The sequence below is a fragment of the Paramormyrops kingsleyae genome, chromosome 3, assembly GCF_048594095.1.
Source record: "Paramormyrops kingsleyae isolate MSU_618 chromosome 3, PKINGS_0.4, whole genome shotgun sequence".
Lineage (NCBI taxonomy): Eukaryota > Metazoa > Chordata > Actinopteri > Osteoglossiformes > Mormyridae > Paramormyrops > Paramormyrops kingsleyae.
In genome coordinates this window covers 23,804,708-23,821,085 of record NC_132799.1, presented here as the reverse complement: position 1 = coordinate 23,821,085, position 16,378 = coordinate 23,804,708, and the positions used below count along the sequence as shown (strand labels likewise).

Here is a 16,378-nt window from a genome sequence, read left to right as displayed (position 1 = left end):
TACAACCACATCTCACTGTACAACCACACCTCACTGTACAACCATATCTCATTGTACAACCACACCTCCCTGCACATCACACCTCACTGTACAACCACAACTCACTGTACAACCACACATCACTGTACAACCATATCTCATTGTACAACCACACCTCCCTGCACATCACACCTCACTGTACAACCACTCCTCCCTGCACCATCACACCTCACTGATCCAATGAGTTGCTGCATCACTGCTGTGTGTATGTGCTTAATCCAGCCTGCAAGGGCACACAGACCTAGTACCTCTGACAGTCTGTTTCTTTGCAAAGGAGTTCTGACCTATTTTCTTTTTTCTTAGGAAGCAGATAATTACTGAAGATTTTGGGAAGCGGATGTTGTGTGAGGGGAGCCCCATTTCACCATTACCGACCCCGTTACAATAGAGACGGAAAGAAGCAGCCTGACATCCCACATGCAAATGTAAACATGCATTTATCACCACAGGTTCCTCTTGCAGGTTTTACCAAATTGCATCTGGTTGTGCAATAAAAGTATCATAGTGGATCCTGTGCCTGCCGAAATATAGCTACAGGGTGATCATTCTTCATATGGAAAACAATAGAGACACTTTATTAATCCCTGTGGATATATTGTCTTTACCCCAACTGTCTCCCCATGAGACGCACATACAGGTGAGAGCAAGCTTGGAGTCAAAGAGAAGGGTTAGCCAGCTGGTGCTGCCCAGTGAGGGGGGGATGAGGGCTTGCTTACGGGCCCACAGGACATGTGACTGATCTGCCAGGGCTGGGCGTGACCGGCAACCTCTCAACCACAGGTGCAGAGGCTTAGTCCACTGAGCCACATGTTGCCCCCTGCATTGGTCCATTTCCATAAATGAGTCATGTGACACATTTTCAAAAACAGGCTTTATTTCTTTCAGCCATCAAGAAAACAAACCAAAGCTACAGGATGTTTAACAAGACCTTTACATCCTGCTGATATCAGCTTGCTATGAAATTTCCTAACAGGTAACTTGTAATATGGTTCCATCTACTGGCCATACATGATACTGCACTTCCTGGAGTCTTTTCATTTCATTTCAGTGTTAAGGCATCACACCAGAATTTATATCAAGATAAGGGTAAAGAATTCAGCTGCAAGAGACAACAGAGCGGGGTAATTGTAGGTAATTTCATTCCTCATACAGTTACAGCAGACGAATGCATGCGTTTATTCATGATGCTCAGCTTAGTTTAGCTGGTACTCGCAACATGCATCGTTACCCTGCATTCTAAGCAAAAAAGCATTTTAAAGAAGCAAAGGCATAAGACTGTGGTCAGCGATGACTGGAAAGGTTGCAGAGTCAGGGTGAGATGAAGGCAGGGATGCAGACCCTTCTCAAAATATCATCTCCATGTCCCTCCCATACAGCCCTAAGGTCAACAAGAAAACGGCTGTTCTGATCTTTACTGGCGTTTCCTGTTAGAAACGGAGCTGGAGGCTACAGTGATCAGGTTTCAGAGCATCTGTTCGAGCACATAAAAATTCCTACTCTTACCGGACATTTAAAATGCGCATTTGTTTATATGAAAGCGGCAATGACCCAGAATGACGCGTAGCTGGGGAGGATCGAGTATTCGGAAAGCAACCAGGAGTCTCACGTCACAGCTTTGGCTTCACATACGTCTGTGCGGCACCAAGGCGTCCAGCAAGTGCCCGAGATCCTGCCCACGCACATTACATCAACCACGTCTCTCCTCCAGGTGGCGCTGTGACAGCAGCAGGTCAGCTTCTGGGGGTGGGGGGGAGGTTTGGATATGAACACTGATGTGACGGGCCCCCATTTACATGAAGTCCACTGCTCCACACATCAGATAGACTGCCTCCCCATCACCATGGCAGCAAGGGCCCCTAGCAGCCCGCCTCCTAAGGCCCCACCCCCGAGGCCCCACCCCCGAGGCCCCGCCTCCTGAGGCCCCGCCTCCTAAGGCCCTGCCTCCTGAGGCCCCGCCTCCTGTCTTGTCCTCCTCAGGTTGCCCTTCATCTTGATGAATTCAGGGGCGTTTTCCTGTTCCTCTTCATCTCTCTGCTGCTGCAGCTCCATCTGCAGGTCAGACATACAGTCACTTCCCTGTGCCCCCCCGGCCCCCTGCCCCACCTATGCCCCCTCCCCATCAGCCACACCTGTTCCAGCCTCTGCTGCCGCTTCTGCAGCTCCACCTCCAGATCCGACTGCTTCCTGTGCGCCTCTTCCTCCTCCATTTGCTGCCTGACAGCCTGGTCGCGCTTCCTCTTTTCCAGAACCTTCTGCAGCTCCGGCTTGTCCTGAGGAGCCAGGCCCCTGTTGGGGGGGGGGGGGGGGGGGGGGTAATACAGGGCATCCTGCAAGCGTCACTTACTGGCACCGACTGGAGGAGTCTGTGTGAGAGTGGCCCCCCCACAGTCACGACGGCCTCAGCTGGTGGCCCCCACCTCTCTCTCTATATGCTGTTACCTGCCATGACGTGAGTGGCCCCCACACAGCTGTGAAATCTGCTCCCCGCCCCCCATCTCTAGTCCTGCTAATCCCCTGCAGGCAGGAGCACAGCCCACATGGCCCAAAGCCTTCAGAGAAGGCTCTTATCTCTGCAGACAGGCACGACGAATCGGACCAGTATCCCTAGCGCTGAGGTGGCGTGAGCGGGACCAGCAGGCTGGTCCATTTATTCGGTCGCATGACTAAGGCTAGGGGCGGCACGGAGAAAGATGGAAGACATCCTCCGAACCTGCGACAGTTCGAGTGCCGTTCAGCTGGAGTGTCAGCGTCACACAAAGACCATCTGCTGCCCATGTCTCTGATGTGACGCTATGGTCACAGGCTTTGCGTGTGTCACCTGGGGGGAGGGGGCTAACACAGGGTGCTGGCTGTATTCCTCATCCCTTACATTACAGGGGCTCAACACTCACAGAACTCTAAGCTTTTATTGGTTATGGTGTTGCACCCACTGAGCTTTAAGCTCTGATTGGTTAAGATATTTCGCCCACTGAACTCTAAGCTCTGATTGGTTATGGCATTATGACATTTTAAACAAGAAACAAGAAGCTTAAAAAAGCATCTATGTATATACCTTGGATTAGCATTTTGACACGTCGACCTAAAGTGACTCACAGCTGCTTTATTACACAACGGGGAATTCCATGCTAAGTACTGAGATGAGAGGCAGTTTCCAGCTTACAGATCAGCATGCTTAAGTGTGAACCTTTGCTGAAGTTCATGAGAGAGCTAACAGCATAGGCAGGAAGCTCAGACCAACTGCCGGGGGCCGCACCTCTTCTGGTTCATCAGCAGCTCCCTGTGGACATCCTGATGGTTCCGGGAGGTCTTTACCGGGTTCACCAGCTTCTTGGGCTTGATGAGGTCGTCACAGTCGTCGTCCATGTAGTCTGGCTCGGCCATAATGCTGTGTGCCCTAGGCAGTGCGGTCTGCTCCTGGCACCGATCTGAGGACACAGCAGGAACACTCCATATCAGAGGTGGCCCAACTACCAATGAGAAGCTAATCAGCTGTGGGTCACGTGTCTAAACACCCCATGTATCCCGTAGACGATCATGGTGAAGCCCAGAGTCTGTCCCAGATAGCACAGTACATGAGGCAGGGGGACACCCTGTACGAGATGCCAGTCTGTCTCCAGCTGGGGACACACACACACTCACACACACACACACACACACACACACACACACATGTAGGGTAAACATATCCTTATGGGGACCGCTCATTCATTTCAATGCAAAAAATGCTAACGCTAACTATGACAAGCTTAACCCCTACCCTGCCCTAAGCATAACCATAAGTAACCTAACAAAATACAAGAGTTTTTGCATTTTTAATTTTTTGCATAGCAGTCACTGATTTTTATAAAATAGAGTTTTCCCTTATGGGGACCAGGAAACTGGTCCCCATAAGGGAAAAAAAAATGGATATTTATCACGTTATGGGGACATTATGTCCCCATAAGGACAGGTAAACCCGCTCACACACACACACACACTCACACACACACACCAATTGAACTTCTGCCATAAAAAAAAAAGAACAGAACATGACCAAAGATTAGAAACTGCTCAAAATCGCATTTCCCACCAAGCACGACATATTACAACAATTACAACAAACACAGCCAGTGTGTCATATGATCCAACGAGAAGCGTTTTTAAGGCTGAATCAGCCTCCTTCCTGCGTGGTCCCTAAATAACTTGGCCGCAGGTGTGTTATCGTATCACTCTCACTGCTTGTGGTCATTAAGAGCACGGTCACCATGACATGTTTGGTTAACCGCTGTGCAGGGACAGCTCTGTCCTGTTCACCGCAGACGCTCATAGCCTGCCTGAGTATTGAGCAGCTGAGGCGTGTGTCCTGCATACACAATCCGCGTGTTCACCGCAGACGCTCATAGCCTGCCTGTCCTGCATACACAATCCCTGTGTTCACTGCGCCTGTCTGCGTGCTTATCCTTCATTTCTGTTAATCTCGCATGTAAATAAAAACCCTCACTGACACACTGAAGGGATGCTAGAAGATCCCGGTCCAGATTACTGATGCCCAAATCTGTTACTTTAAAGTATGAATGATGATACTGAAGCAACGCAGTGATTCTGTGTCTCCACTAGAGGTCGTCACACAGCATTTTACCCCAGACAAACAGTGACACGCAGCAAACCAGCCAAACAGCATAAAATTCGCTTTGAGTGACAAAAAATGCATTATTTGCAGTATAATCATTATTTATGGTGCCAAAGCACATGGAAATAAACTTAATAAATATTCTGTCATTATAAAAAAATGAAAACAATCCTTTTAACTTCTAGAAGCTACGTTAGGGCTGAGCTGTCAGCTTAGGTCTCGGCGGGCAGCGACACAGCATGTGAACCACACCCCCTCCCCCTCCCCCTCCCCCAGGAGCATCTGTCAGTGTCACGTCCTGTTCCACACAGGAAATGGAAAATTCAGACAGTGCACACGCCACTCACAGGTCACAGGGCCTCAGGGTAGCTGTCAGATGGGTCCCGCTTTGTCTGCTTGCCTCCAGGAAGTAAGCAAACTAACTGGCACCATGCAGCTGCCTTCCTGTCCAATCAGCCGCCCTGTAGGTCAGCAGAACCCACCCTGCTCGGCAGCGGGCCAATCGTTACGGTGAACATGGGCCACAGCTTGCCCCTCACGCTGAGATCTGTTAGGGTTACTGCCATAACACACTGAAAGGCCCTTCTGTGGATCACCGCTAGGGCTACTTTGCATGGAAATACCCAAAGACACCAACGCGTTTCACGTCTGGCCTTCAGCACGCATCAGCCACACCTGGCTGGACTCCGCACCAAAATGATGAGCACTCCGACTTTTTGATGGGGCCCCAGACAAAACGAACCAGCCCCCGCTGCTTCCAGAAGATGAGGTGGTGTGGACGAGGGACAAGAGACCAAAGGACAGGCGTACACGTTTGTATCCAGCACAATCTGACTTAACACCATCTTTTCCGTTAATTTCACATACACATAGGTGACAGCTTGGAACGTGTTTGCCTCAGTTTGGAGAAAAATATTCTATTATTTGTATTCTGTTACATAATCTATTTTTAGGTATTGTTTCCTATATTATTTTATTATTATTTTATTTTTCCAGCACTGGGATGGGTCAGTGTTGTTAGTGTAGGCCAGGAGTACTGCAACGGCAGATCCCAGACTACATCCGAATATGATCTGGATTGTGTGATCATTTGGCAAACGCCCATTTGGGACGCCCCCCCCCCCCCCCCCCCCGCACCTTAGCTTTGTATGGCCGATAAAATTTGGGCCTCGAGTAAAAATAATGGAGTGCCCCTAGTTTGGACACTTCAGTCTGACCAATGTAACTAGTAACTTCATTACTCTTGTGCGGGTAGTATTTCGATGAATACTTTTATTTGTATTTGAGTTTTTTTTTTTTTTACAGTAACACTACTATTACTTGAGTAAAGTTTTTGGCTTTTCTGCCCCCCCCCGCCCTGCAGAAAAGATGTTTGCACACAGCAGCCATTTGTTCAGCCAATTCTTCAACTTTTTTATTCCATAAACATGCATCTCTGCAGCTCCTAGTTTAACGTAAGAATTCCCATGTGCTGTTGTACAAAAGGCAAGTAAAGGTTCTTGAATATCTGCACTTCTCTCTGAAAGGTCTCCACAGAAAGAGGGGCATCACCTAAATGTGGAGCCCGGTGAGGTTGCAGCACGGCTTCTCAAATGTTTCTGCAAACCAGCCATTAAGACAGCACCTCATTCAGCTCCCGAAACTTCCAGTCAGAGTTAAAATTCCTGCTCAAGGAGGCTTGTTGATGGGAGGGGAGTGCAAGCAAGAAGGGCGCCTGCCCTCTGAGCCTGGGCTCAGAACATGGTGTGAAGGCGCCTGCGGTCTAACTGGAGCCCGCTGGCTGCATCTGGGTTGCGGCTCGCCCCGGCCACTCTCCCTACACGCTGCGTGGGGGCCGAGCTCCACACTCATGGCCTTCGGACTGCGGTAACGTGCGAGATGAACATGCATGTAGCGGCCGGGACAAACATGCATGTGAGGACGGTCATGTCAGCATTAGCTCGTGCCACAGCCAGCGTGGCCTGATGCATGAAGAAAGGCTCACAAATCCTGTACGGCCTGGCGCTGAGCATTGAACATGTAGCCATTGTTCTCATCACTTATCAAACGGCTCCCTCAGGTATCCCAGTACCTGTCATGTTCTCGAGCTCTCACTGTGCCTCAAGTGTTCATTACTGTGAATATATCATCCAGGCATGAAGACAAAGTTATTCACACTAAGCAAGAGTTGGCTTTCCTGTCACTGCCGCTAATGTCACCCACCACACACACACACACACACACACACACACACACACACAGACACATCAAGCTAGGAAATTCATCCCAATGATATCAGGAGCATGAAAATTCAGGATAGTATATCCACGCTGAAAATGTCTCATTAAAATTCCCCTTTTTGGAATTTGAGGGGAATTTTGCAAACTAAATCTAAATCTTGGAAAATTTGCACAACACGATTAGTCAGTCAGATAGTCCCTGGGGAGGCACGCACAATTGACAGAGTCTTTGTGGAGACACACACACACACAGACACACACACAGACTGAGACAGACTCGGGGCTCACCTGAGGTACACCACCACACCTCAGAAACACCATCTGCTATAGTGAACTGTCCCCCCTCCCCAGTATCCCAGTTAGAATCATCAGACCAGGCTGAAAGGGCCGCAAACAGGTCGTAATGGTGCGCGACCACCCCCCACCCACCAGGCAATCGGTTCAAACATGACCGCAGACTCAAGTCACCAGGAAAGCATGTCACCCAGATAGGACAGGGGACCCTTCCCATCACTGTGACAGTTTCATGCCCTAAAATACAATTCCAGTCCACCATCACTGGACCGCAAACATCAGGAAGCGATCTTAACTAAACGTCTATCTTTCTTTAATTACAATTAAAGCACATTATAAGTTTTGTGCGTCTTTAACAGGGGTGTAAAGTTCAGGTCCAAATGGTTCAAATCCAAACCAAATCCAAAGTACACAGTCCTCGAGTCACCGTCACAGAGTATTCAGCTGGTAGGATGAAACAGAATCTTGGTTTGGATTTTTTCCTTTCTGGACCTGAAATTTCCACCTCTGGTCTTCAATATATTAGTCAGTTAGTGTGAATATGTTTGGATTTCAAATTAGACACTGGCTTCGTATTCGTTAAACATCATCGAGTTGTACAAATATTAAACACTAAAACTGAATTTTAAGTAATGAAAACCTTTATGTTTCTGAATACAGAAACGCACGGAGTTGCCGGAACTTTCGGGGAAAGTCCGTTTGACATGAGTAATATCAGACGGCAAACGCGGCATTAACTCCCCCAAACGCTTTATTTTTACTAAACATTACAAAAGATGATTTTAAAATGCCATTAAAATTAATTTAATTCAATAAAAACGGCAGAAGACGGATCTAAACTGACATTAAAGTCGTTTTCAGCCATGTGCTGTTAGTGTAATCCCTTCCCGTTTCAGGACAAATACACGTGTGGTGTTTAAGTTACTCTTACACGCTTATCAACACAAAACTGCGCTTTTAAAAGGAAAGTACAGTAAACATGATAAAATTTAAACAGCGTCAAATGAAGCCCGCAGTGAGTATGAGTGAAGGCAAAGCCGTACCTGATCATCACCGGCGGTCCCCGCAAAGCGGCCGCGGCCCCAGGTCAGCACGCTGCCGGCTCCGCGCTCACAGGCGACAGTGACAGACAGCAGAGGCGGAAGGTGCCTCTTAGGTGGCCGGGCGCCACCCGGAGGGGAGGGACGTACGCGGGGAGTCATTCTAAATTATTATAGTGTATAAGGATGCAGCATCAAAACACCATGTGCACTGTATTACTGCGATTACGGGATTATTACGGGATTATTCATTATTATTGTGATTATACGTGATTGTAATTCTAAATTTCCTGCATCATTCTATGTTTTCGTGCATACCCAGCCACCATGCCCAGTGTCTCCCTCAGCCCCCTCACTGACCCCTAAAATACCCTCACATTGTGCACCATGCCCATTTTATGGACTGTGCCACTGAATGGACCCTGCACAAGTTTAGGGTTAGGGTTAGGTTAGAGTTAGGGTTAGGTTAGGGTTAAGTTATACCCTCACTAGGGACTGTACCACACAGAGACCCTTGGAAGCAAAGCCTCTCACATGGGTGTGTCGGCCCCAGCCCCGGCCGCAGCGCTTCCCATCATCTTATTCTACTCATCTCATTATCAAGCCCTCAGTCAGCTCGCTCTGCTATGCAGATGGAGGATTGAATTAGTGTTGTTTTCTCCCTAAAGTCAGCCATCCTGTGAGAGAGGTGATGCAATGACCCCCACAGTAAGAGTTATCATGGCGCCTTGGCTTTCCGTGGTCTGCACAGGAAATGTTTATGTTACATCACATTCCGGGGGTGAAAGGTACCAGAAAGGACTCAAACTGCACCGCGAACCAACCACATTTACAGAGAACTCACTTACACTACACAAAGCGTCATGGCTTGTAAACAAGATTGCCTGGTCACTATCCAGAAGAGCAGATGAGCTGTTTTCACGGGAAACAACCCATTCAGCCGCCCCATCAGTGTCATTTTCCCCCCAAAGCATTTCAGCACCCAAGACTGACTTCACTGGATAACGGTAAGAGAGAGTTAATCCAGACCGGAGCGTGAATATCTCCTGCAGTCTCGCTTTCATGACGCGAGGGAAAGCCGGCATTCTGCCTAACACAGAAGTAAACTCTGGTTAAGAATAACTCAGTTTAATTAACAGCAAATACGGCTCAGAAGCGGGTGATGGGGTTAATTTGGGATTTGTTATGTAGTTGGGACTGATTTACTTCACATACCATCAGATCCAGGGATGTTAGGCTGAATCGAAAATGCTTCCATCCATTTTCTATAACCGCTTGTCCTGTTCAGGGTTGCGGGGGGTGTGGAGCCTATGCCAGTGGCCACGGGCACAAAGCAGGGAACAACCCAGGATAGGGGACCAACCCATCACAATGCTCTTCACCCTATTCTTCTACTCATCTAATTATCATTAGATGATCATTAGAACTCCATATACATGGAGCCATGGCAGAGATGTGAATGCTGCTTCTAATGGTGAGAGAGCAGTATTGACCACTGCACCACTGCGCCACTGGGCCTGCAGAATTCACTCACAAATTCAGATGATGCAAAAACTACAAAAGAAGAAAATTCTTAACAATAAAAGTATATTTGTTTATACAGTTCCAGGAAATGTCTGACCCTGCTTTCTGAAATGTGCATCATGTTGGATAAAATCATTTGCTAAATAAATAAAATATTAAATTGGAGACCAGTGAACTCAGTGCTTGTCCACATAAACGTTACCAAGGTGCCGTTAAGTGCTGTGATAAACCTACTCAGTGCTGCTCGAAGTCTGAGGATCATCCATCTTCCAGACACTGTGTCCTGGGGGAGTTGCTGTCTGTCCCAGGCAGTGTAGGACACAGCAGAGGGGTACCCAGGGGAACCCCACATCATAGCGCTGCGTTCCAGAGCGCCCTCCACTGGACACCTTTATGTTGGTTTTGTAAGATTCATGCTTAATGTGTGACATTAAAGACGGAGCAGTGAGCTCTGAGCTCTGAACTGTCCAGAGCAATTTTTAATTTATTTCACTGGTTTGACCAAATAGTCAACCAAATTCCTTACATTTTGCTCCTTAATATATGTATTTTCTTTGTGGATTCATGGATTGTTCATCTGCATGTGCATGACAGGTTTTCATTATTATATTTGAGGGACGATGTCTCCAGCTTCCTCACACATTTATCACATGGCTCAGCTGACTGAGTGTGCCCAGGGTGTCCATCAGATCACACGGTGCGTTCTGTACCTGAGGGCGGCTCCTCTTCATCCCCCAGCCCCGTGCGGCACAGCCCATCGGTGGCGTCCACCTGGCACGGCGAGTCCTGATCAAAGATGACCATGAGGAGAGCAGATGTGAGGCACATGATGTCCAGCAGTGGTATAATGTCCAGCAGTGATGTGTACCACTACACAGACCACGCATATGAGGCACATGATGTCCAGCAGTGGTGTGATGTGCAGCAGTGATGTGTACCACTGCACAGACCAAGCATATGAGGTACATGATGTCCAGCAGTGGTGTGATGTCCAGCAGCGATGTGTACCACTACACAGACCACGCATATGAGGTACATGATGTCCAGCAGTGGTGTGATGCCCAGCAGTGATGTGTACCACTACACAGACCACGCATATGAGGTACATGATGTCCAGCAGTGGTGTGATGCCCAGCAGTGATGTGTACCACTACACAGACCACGCATATGAGGTACATGATGTCCAGCAGTGGTGTGATGCCCAGCAGTGATGTGTACCACTACACAGACCACGCATATGAGGTACATGATGTCCAGCAGTGGTGTGATGCCCAGCAGTGATGTGTACCACTACACAGACCACGCATATGAGGTACATGATGTCCAGCAGTGGTGTGATGCCCAGCAGTGATGTGTACCACTACACAGACCACGCATATGAGGTACATGATGTCCAGCAGTGGTGTGATGCCCAGCAGTGATGTGTACCACTACACAGACCACGCATATGAGGTACATGATGTCCAGCAGTGGTGTGATGTCCAGCAGTGATGTGTACCACTGCACAAACCATGAATTTGTATGGGGTCCCTGAGATTTGGGGGGCCCTGTTGGCCACACATAGTCACTAAATATTAAATAAACACCTTTCTAATTTAGTAGAGCATATCGGTGCCTGTAGGCTAAAAGCCAGGACACACCAGTTGCATGATGTGTGTGTGGCCCCTGCAGTGGCATGGATCCAGGTGTTTGTCCACACCGCCCACTTTGCTGCAGTAGCGATGATCTATGCGTTTGTCTGCACCACCTGCGTTACTATTGTGACACGGATCTGTGCGTTTGTCCACATCACCCGATTACTGCTGTGGCGTGGATTCCCGTGTTTGTCCACATCACCGGAATTACTACTGACGCTTGAATCTAGGCATTTGTCCACACCACAATAATAATAATAATAATAATCTCTGTACATTTTGTGCTTTTTGTTTACCCTCATTCAGAGAGAGAGAGAGAGAGAAAGAGAGACCGCACCTGAAAACTGTGCTCCAGCTTATGTAATATAATTATAACCTGCAGTGGGCTCATGACTATCAGCACATCTTTTAACTGTCTATTTTTACCGCGTGCGTGACAAATAGGTGCCACTGCGACTCTCCAGAGGAGGCGCTGCTGCCGTGAGGCGTGACCTGTGTCTGAGCCGTGCGTCTCACGCAGGCAGTGTGGCTGATCTGTTAACATGGGCCACCCAGCCAGCGCGTCCCTGCCCCCCCGCATCCCGCATTATGAAGATGTCTGTCAATAACTATGAGCACAATTAACACACTTCAAATGTGGGATGTTTTCAAAGTATCCAAGTTGTTATCAAGACAGAATGTGACACTAAGGCAGTCACACCTAACAGAAACAAACTGCCCACCACACACTCTTATCAAGTGCATTGGGGCATCCGTGTTGTGAAAGGCGCTATATAAAAACTAAATTAAACTGAACTGAATTGAACAACAACTTAATAGGCATCAGTGCTGTTGATATTTAATATTTTTTATAACCCTTATGTGAATTACAGACATCGCAACGGCACTTTATACTCTGCCTTGTTACAACAACACTAGCACTGTATGTTTTCTTAACTAGCTTTCAGCTTAGAAGCTGGCAGTGTGCCCCCCCCCAAGCAGAAGGAGCCCCTGGGCGGGGCCTCACAGCTAGTGATGGGTGTGATGTGAGGCCAAAACGCGCACGTGTGCCCCCCCCCAAGCAGAAGGGGCCCCTGGGCGGGGCCTCACAGCTGGCGGCCGTTGGTGGTAACAAACCACAGCTTCTGCTTTCCTGAGGTGGTGGGGGCTTTTGGCTCAGCTGCCAATGCATGTCAAAGACAAACACGGTTTAAATCGGGGGCAGCGAGAGACTGCAGGCGGCACAGATATAAGTCGATTCTCCTCTTCAGCTGAAGCGATGGGGCCCCGCTTCGCTGGGTCGCGGCCCCTTAAGGGGGGGCTACGTCCGGTACTTTCCCTCTGCTGTAACCCCTTCATCCGCTTTCTCACCCCACTGCCTCACCCCCTCACCCCAAACACCTGCCCCCCACCACAGGTCCCTTTTCCCACAAAGAGGCTGTTGGTCACTCAATAGTGCCGCTCTGTTGGTCTGCTTCTGTTCTTCTCTCACAGTAATAGGCCACTTGACTTGCATTGTCAATGACGCAGTATCGTGGCAGGGTGTGGGGGGGGGGGGGGGGTCAGCGTCCATGGGGGTCATGGTGTAAAGTCAGTTTCACTGACTCCCAATGCTCTAAGCCCGTTACTATGTAACTCTCTGTAATGGCCACGCATTGACTGTGAGACACACATCAGTTCACACGCCTTGTCACACCTTGTGTTTCTCACGCTGAGAAATAAGGGATACGTCCACTGAGGTGTCCTGTTATGCGGAATTAATGGGCGTGGCGCAGGCATACGGAATGGAGGTTTCTGCCTAGGGGTTCGGGTAATAATTTGTAACTATGTAACTCTCTGTAATGGCCACGCATTGACTGTGAGACACACATCAGAAACCTCCATTCCGTATGCCTGCCAATATGGACTCATTTCCTCATTTCAAATCTGGACTCAAAACCTATCTGTTCAAACAAGCCTATTCATTGTAAAATCCATTTATTTGTCATTTATATTCATTTTAATGTATTTCTTGCATTGTACCTTTTGTAGTGTGTATAAATTTTTATGTATGCCTGTACGGTGACCTTGAGTGTCAGAAAGGCGCCTTTTTAAATAAAATGTATTATTATTATTATTATTAGTTCATAGCTGTCTCAAGTTAATAGCCACCTACCAGCCAATCAGAAGACAGCATTTTTTTTATGGGTAAATAAGTTACATGTGATCCCACTGCAAGCACATTATTACATGAATGCACACATGGAGAACAGACGAGGTGGGAGTGGAGGGCAAGATACGATGGACGCGGTAGGCACTGACTGTGAGACGCACACTGCACCCCTAACAGGTGTAAACTCACTGCAAACCTTTGATGAAACTTGGGAGCCCTGGTATTAAACACAGCTAACACAGCTAATGTATTAAACACAGCTAACACAGCTAATGTATTAAACACAGCTAACACAGCTAATGTATTATACACAATACAGATAACAGTGTAACATACTGTGCAAAACACAGTTAAAGGGGCTATTTTACTGTGCAGAACACAACTAAGACAGCTAATGTATTAAACACAGCACTGCTAACAGTGTAACATTTTGTGCTGATTTTAGTGTAACTCACCTTAAGCTGCCTGATGATGGAGGGCCGAGGTATCTGGGGGCAGTTAGTCCGTGTGAGTGGGCTCCCATCTGTCACCTCGTGCTGGTGGGGGGTCCGCCCCGAACTACCAGCTCTGTTAGTGAACAGGCGGCTGTGGCCGTTGGACTCACAGCCAGAACCATTGGCCAGGAGGGGCCTCGCTTGGTGGCCCTGGGGCTCCTCTGGCTCCTGCCACCCCGGCTGTGTGGCAACAGCCTCCTCCTGGGGAGTCCCGGGGGCCTCGGGCTCGGCGCAGTCGGCGCAGGCATCGGCAGAGCTGCCAAAGCAGTGGCGCAGGGCAGCACACGGGAGCCCGTGCATCGCGGGGGTGCAGTGGTACCGGGACCCCCAGGCGCCTCAGAACATGGCAGCTAGCGGGGCATTTAAATACAGGGGTAGGGTTTTAATCCCAGCTCCGATCAGCCATGGGGTCCGCTGTGCTCTGCGAAGCTGTCCAGACCTCACTGCCTCCTCCTCCCAGTGAGCGAACGCACTGGGGGCCCAGTGCGGTGTCCGCTTACTCAGGTGTCCCCCTGGTGACCACACCATCAGGGGCCAATCAGAGTGCCGCCTTGGGTTAGCAGGGTAAGATAAGGGCCTCCAGCGACGCCCGAAGGGCCCCAGGCCTGCAGCGTGCAGCCTGACAACACGGTAAGCTGTTCTTCAGTTACCCATGCTGAAATATTCATGCTCCACAATAAAAGCACCTTGACTGGGGTACATTCAGGTATTCCTCATACCTCCATCCAATTTGGGGGGGGGCTGGTGAATATTTAATGGAGCCTTGGACAAAAGCCCATTGACAGAAATGCAAACAAAAGGAAGCCACCGTCCTTATTTTGCGGCTAATTGTCTACAGGTCTTATGTGTGTCTGTGTTTCATGGGACGACGTGAAAGCCCATCTAAAGTGAAGTGTTACATCTCCACACAAGCAGAATGATGTTTACATTTCTGGAAACCTCCTGTGCCATAACACGCATAAAAGCGGGGTGAACATAGTGAGCACACGCGCCCCAAATAAAGACCCAGTGATGAAATATTGATTCAGTCTTTTCATTAGGCAATGTAAATAGTCCATAACTTTCCACAACTTTCCACAGCTTTGTATACACACTCCCACCAGCCTATTGCTGGAAGATGTGGATGGATGAACATCCTGCAGGACCCCCTGAAACTGCAGTAAGCAGTGAACTGTCTTTGGGGGTATTTGGGACACAAAGCTCTTACATTCAACTTAAATTAAACTAAATAAAATTAAATTCCACCAGAGGAATGTATGGTGATGCTATTAGTCAGGGGGCGGGGTCAGGGGTAAGGTGTCAGGCACCTGGCATTCAGCTGGGGGGGGGGCTGTCTCGTCCTCCACCTGCCCAGAGCCCTGATGAATGGCTGCACACGTCACCTTTCTGTACATCTAACCAAGCGTCTGCTTCACTTAAGCACCTGTAAGCCTGCCGCAGGTCCTACACTGCAGATTCTGTTTGACCATCACGTGACCCAAAGTGAGCACCCATTTGGCACAGCTGGGGGTTTTTAGGGAAGCTGTTAATCGGACGGCAGAAATGCTCGGCCCAGAAACTTCCGGAGGACTCTCCTTGGCCCCTGTCTGTCAGCAGCCTGTCTGTCAGCAGCCTGTCTGTCAGCAGCCTGTCTGTCAGCAGCCTGTCTGTCAGCAGTTTGTCTGTCAGCAGCCTGTCTGTCAGCAGTTTGTCTGTCAGCAGCCTGTCTGTCAGCAGTTTGTCTGTCAGCAGTTTGTCTGTCAGCAGCCTGTCTGTCAGCAGCCTGTCTGTCAGCAGCCTGTCTGTCAGCAGTTTGTCTGTCAGCAGCCTGTCTGTCAGCAGTTTGTCTGTCAGCAGCCTGTCTGTCAGCAGTTTGTCTGTCAGCAGCCTGTCTGTCAGCAGCCTGTCTGTCAGCAGTTTGTCTGTCAGCAGTTTGTCTGTCAGCAGCCTGTCTGTCAGCAGTTTGTCTGTCAGCAGCCTGTCTGTCAGCAGTTTGTCTGTCAGCAGTTTGTCTGTCAGCAGCCTGTCTGTCAGCAGTTTGTCTGTCAGCAGCCTGTCTGTCAGCAGTTTGTCTGTCAGCAGCCTGTCTGTCAGCAGTGTGGTCAGTGTGGATCCCAGTGCAGTGATGTGGACACTGTGCTGTACAAATGGTGCCGTCCTTCGGATGAGACGCATAACCGAGGTCCTGACTCTCTGAGGCCATAAAAGATCCCTGGGCACCTTTCGGAAGAGTAGGGGGGGTACCCCGATGCCCAGGCTAAATTGCCCCCTGTGGCCCTATCAATTGGGCCTCATAATCATCACCTGTATCTAACTGGTGAATTCTCTCCTGCCCCTTCACCACCTACTGTGTGGTGAGCGTACTGGTGCAGAATGGCTGCTGTCACATCATCCAGGTGGGGGCTACACAGTGGT

At 49.1% G+C, this 16,378-nt stretch overlaps 1 protein-coding gene across 1 annotated transcript; it reads right to left on the bottom strand.

Moving 5' to 3' along the window:
• Positions 1–895: 895 nt before the first annotated feature.
• LOC111846120 (protein FAM107B-like) lies at positions 896–8,325 on the bottom strand. The gene is made up of 5 exons (XM_023816007.2): positions 8,205–8,325; positions 3,293–3,464; positions 2,169–2,325; positions 1,951–2,088; positions 896–1,776 (listed from the first exon to the last, which is right to left on the bottom strand). The coding sequence occupies exons 2-4, from the start codon at positions 3,418–3,420 to the stop codon at positions 1,969–1,971; spliced, it is 405 nt and encodes a 134-aa protein (XP_023671775.1). The 5' UTR covers positions 3,421–3,464; positions 8,205–8,325; the 3' UTR covers positions 896–1,776; positions 1,951–1,968.
• Between the last annotated feature and the right edge of the window lie 8,053 nt (positions 8,326–16,378).

Bases quoted from the DNA above. Each gene is read 5' to 3' on its own strand.
- LOC111846120 (XM_023816007.2), bottom strand. From the start codon at position 3,420: ATGGCCGAGCCAGACTACATGGACGACGACTGTGACGACCTCATCAAG. The intron at 2,326-3,292 runs GTGCGGCCCCCG...CCCCCCCAACAG, and splicing joins CTGCTGATGAACCAGAAGAG to GGGCCTGGCTCCTCAGGACA. The intron at 2,089-2,168 runs GTGTGGCTGATG...TCTGACCTGCAG, and splicing joins GGCAGCAGAGGCTGGAACAG to ATGGAGCTGCAGCAGCAGAG.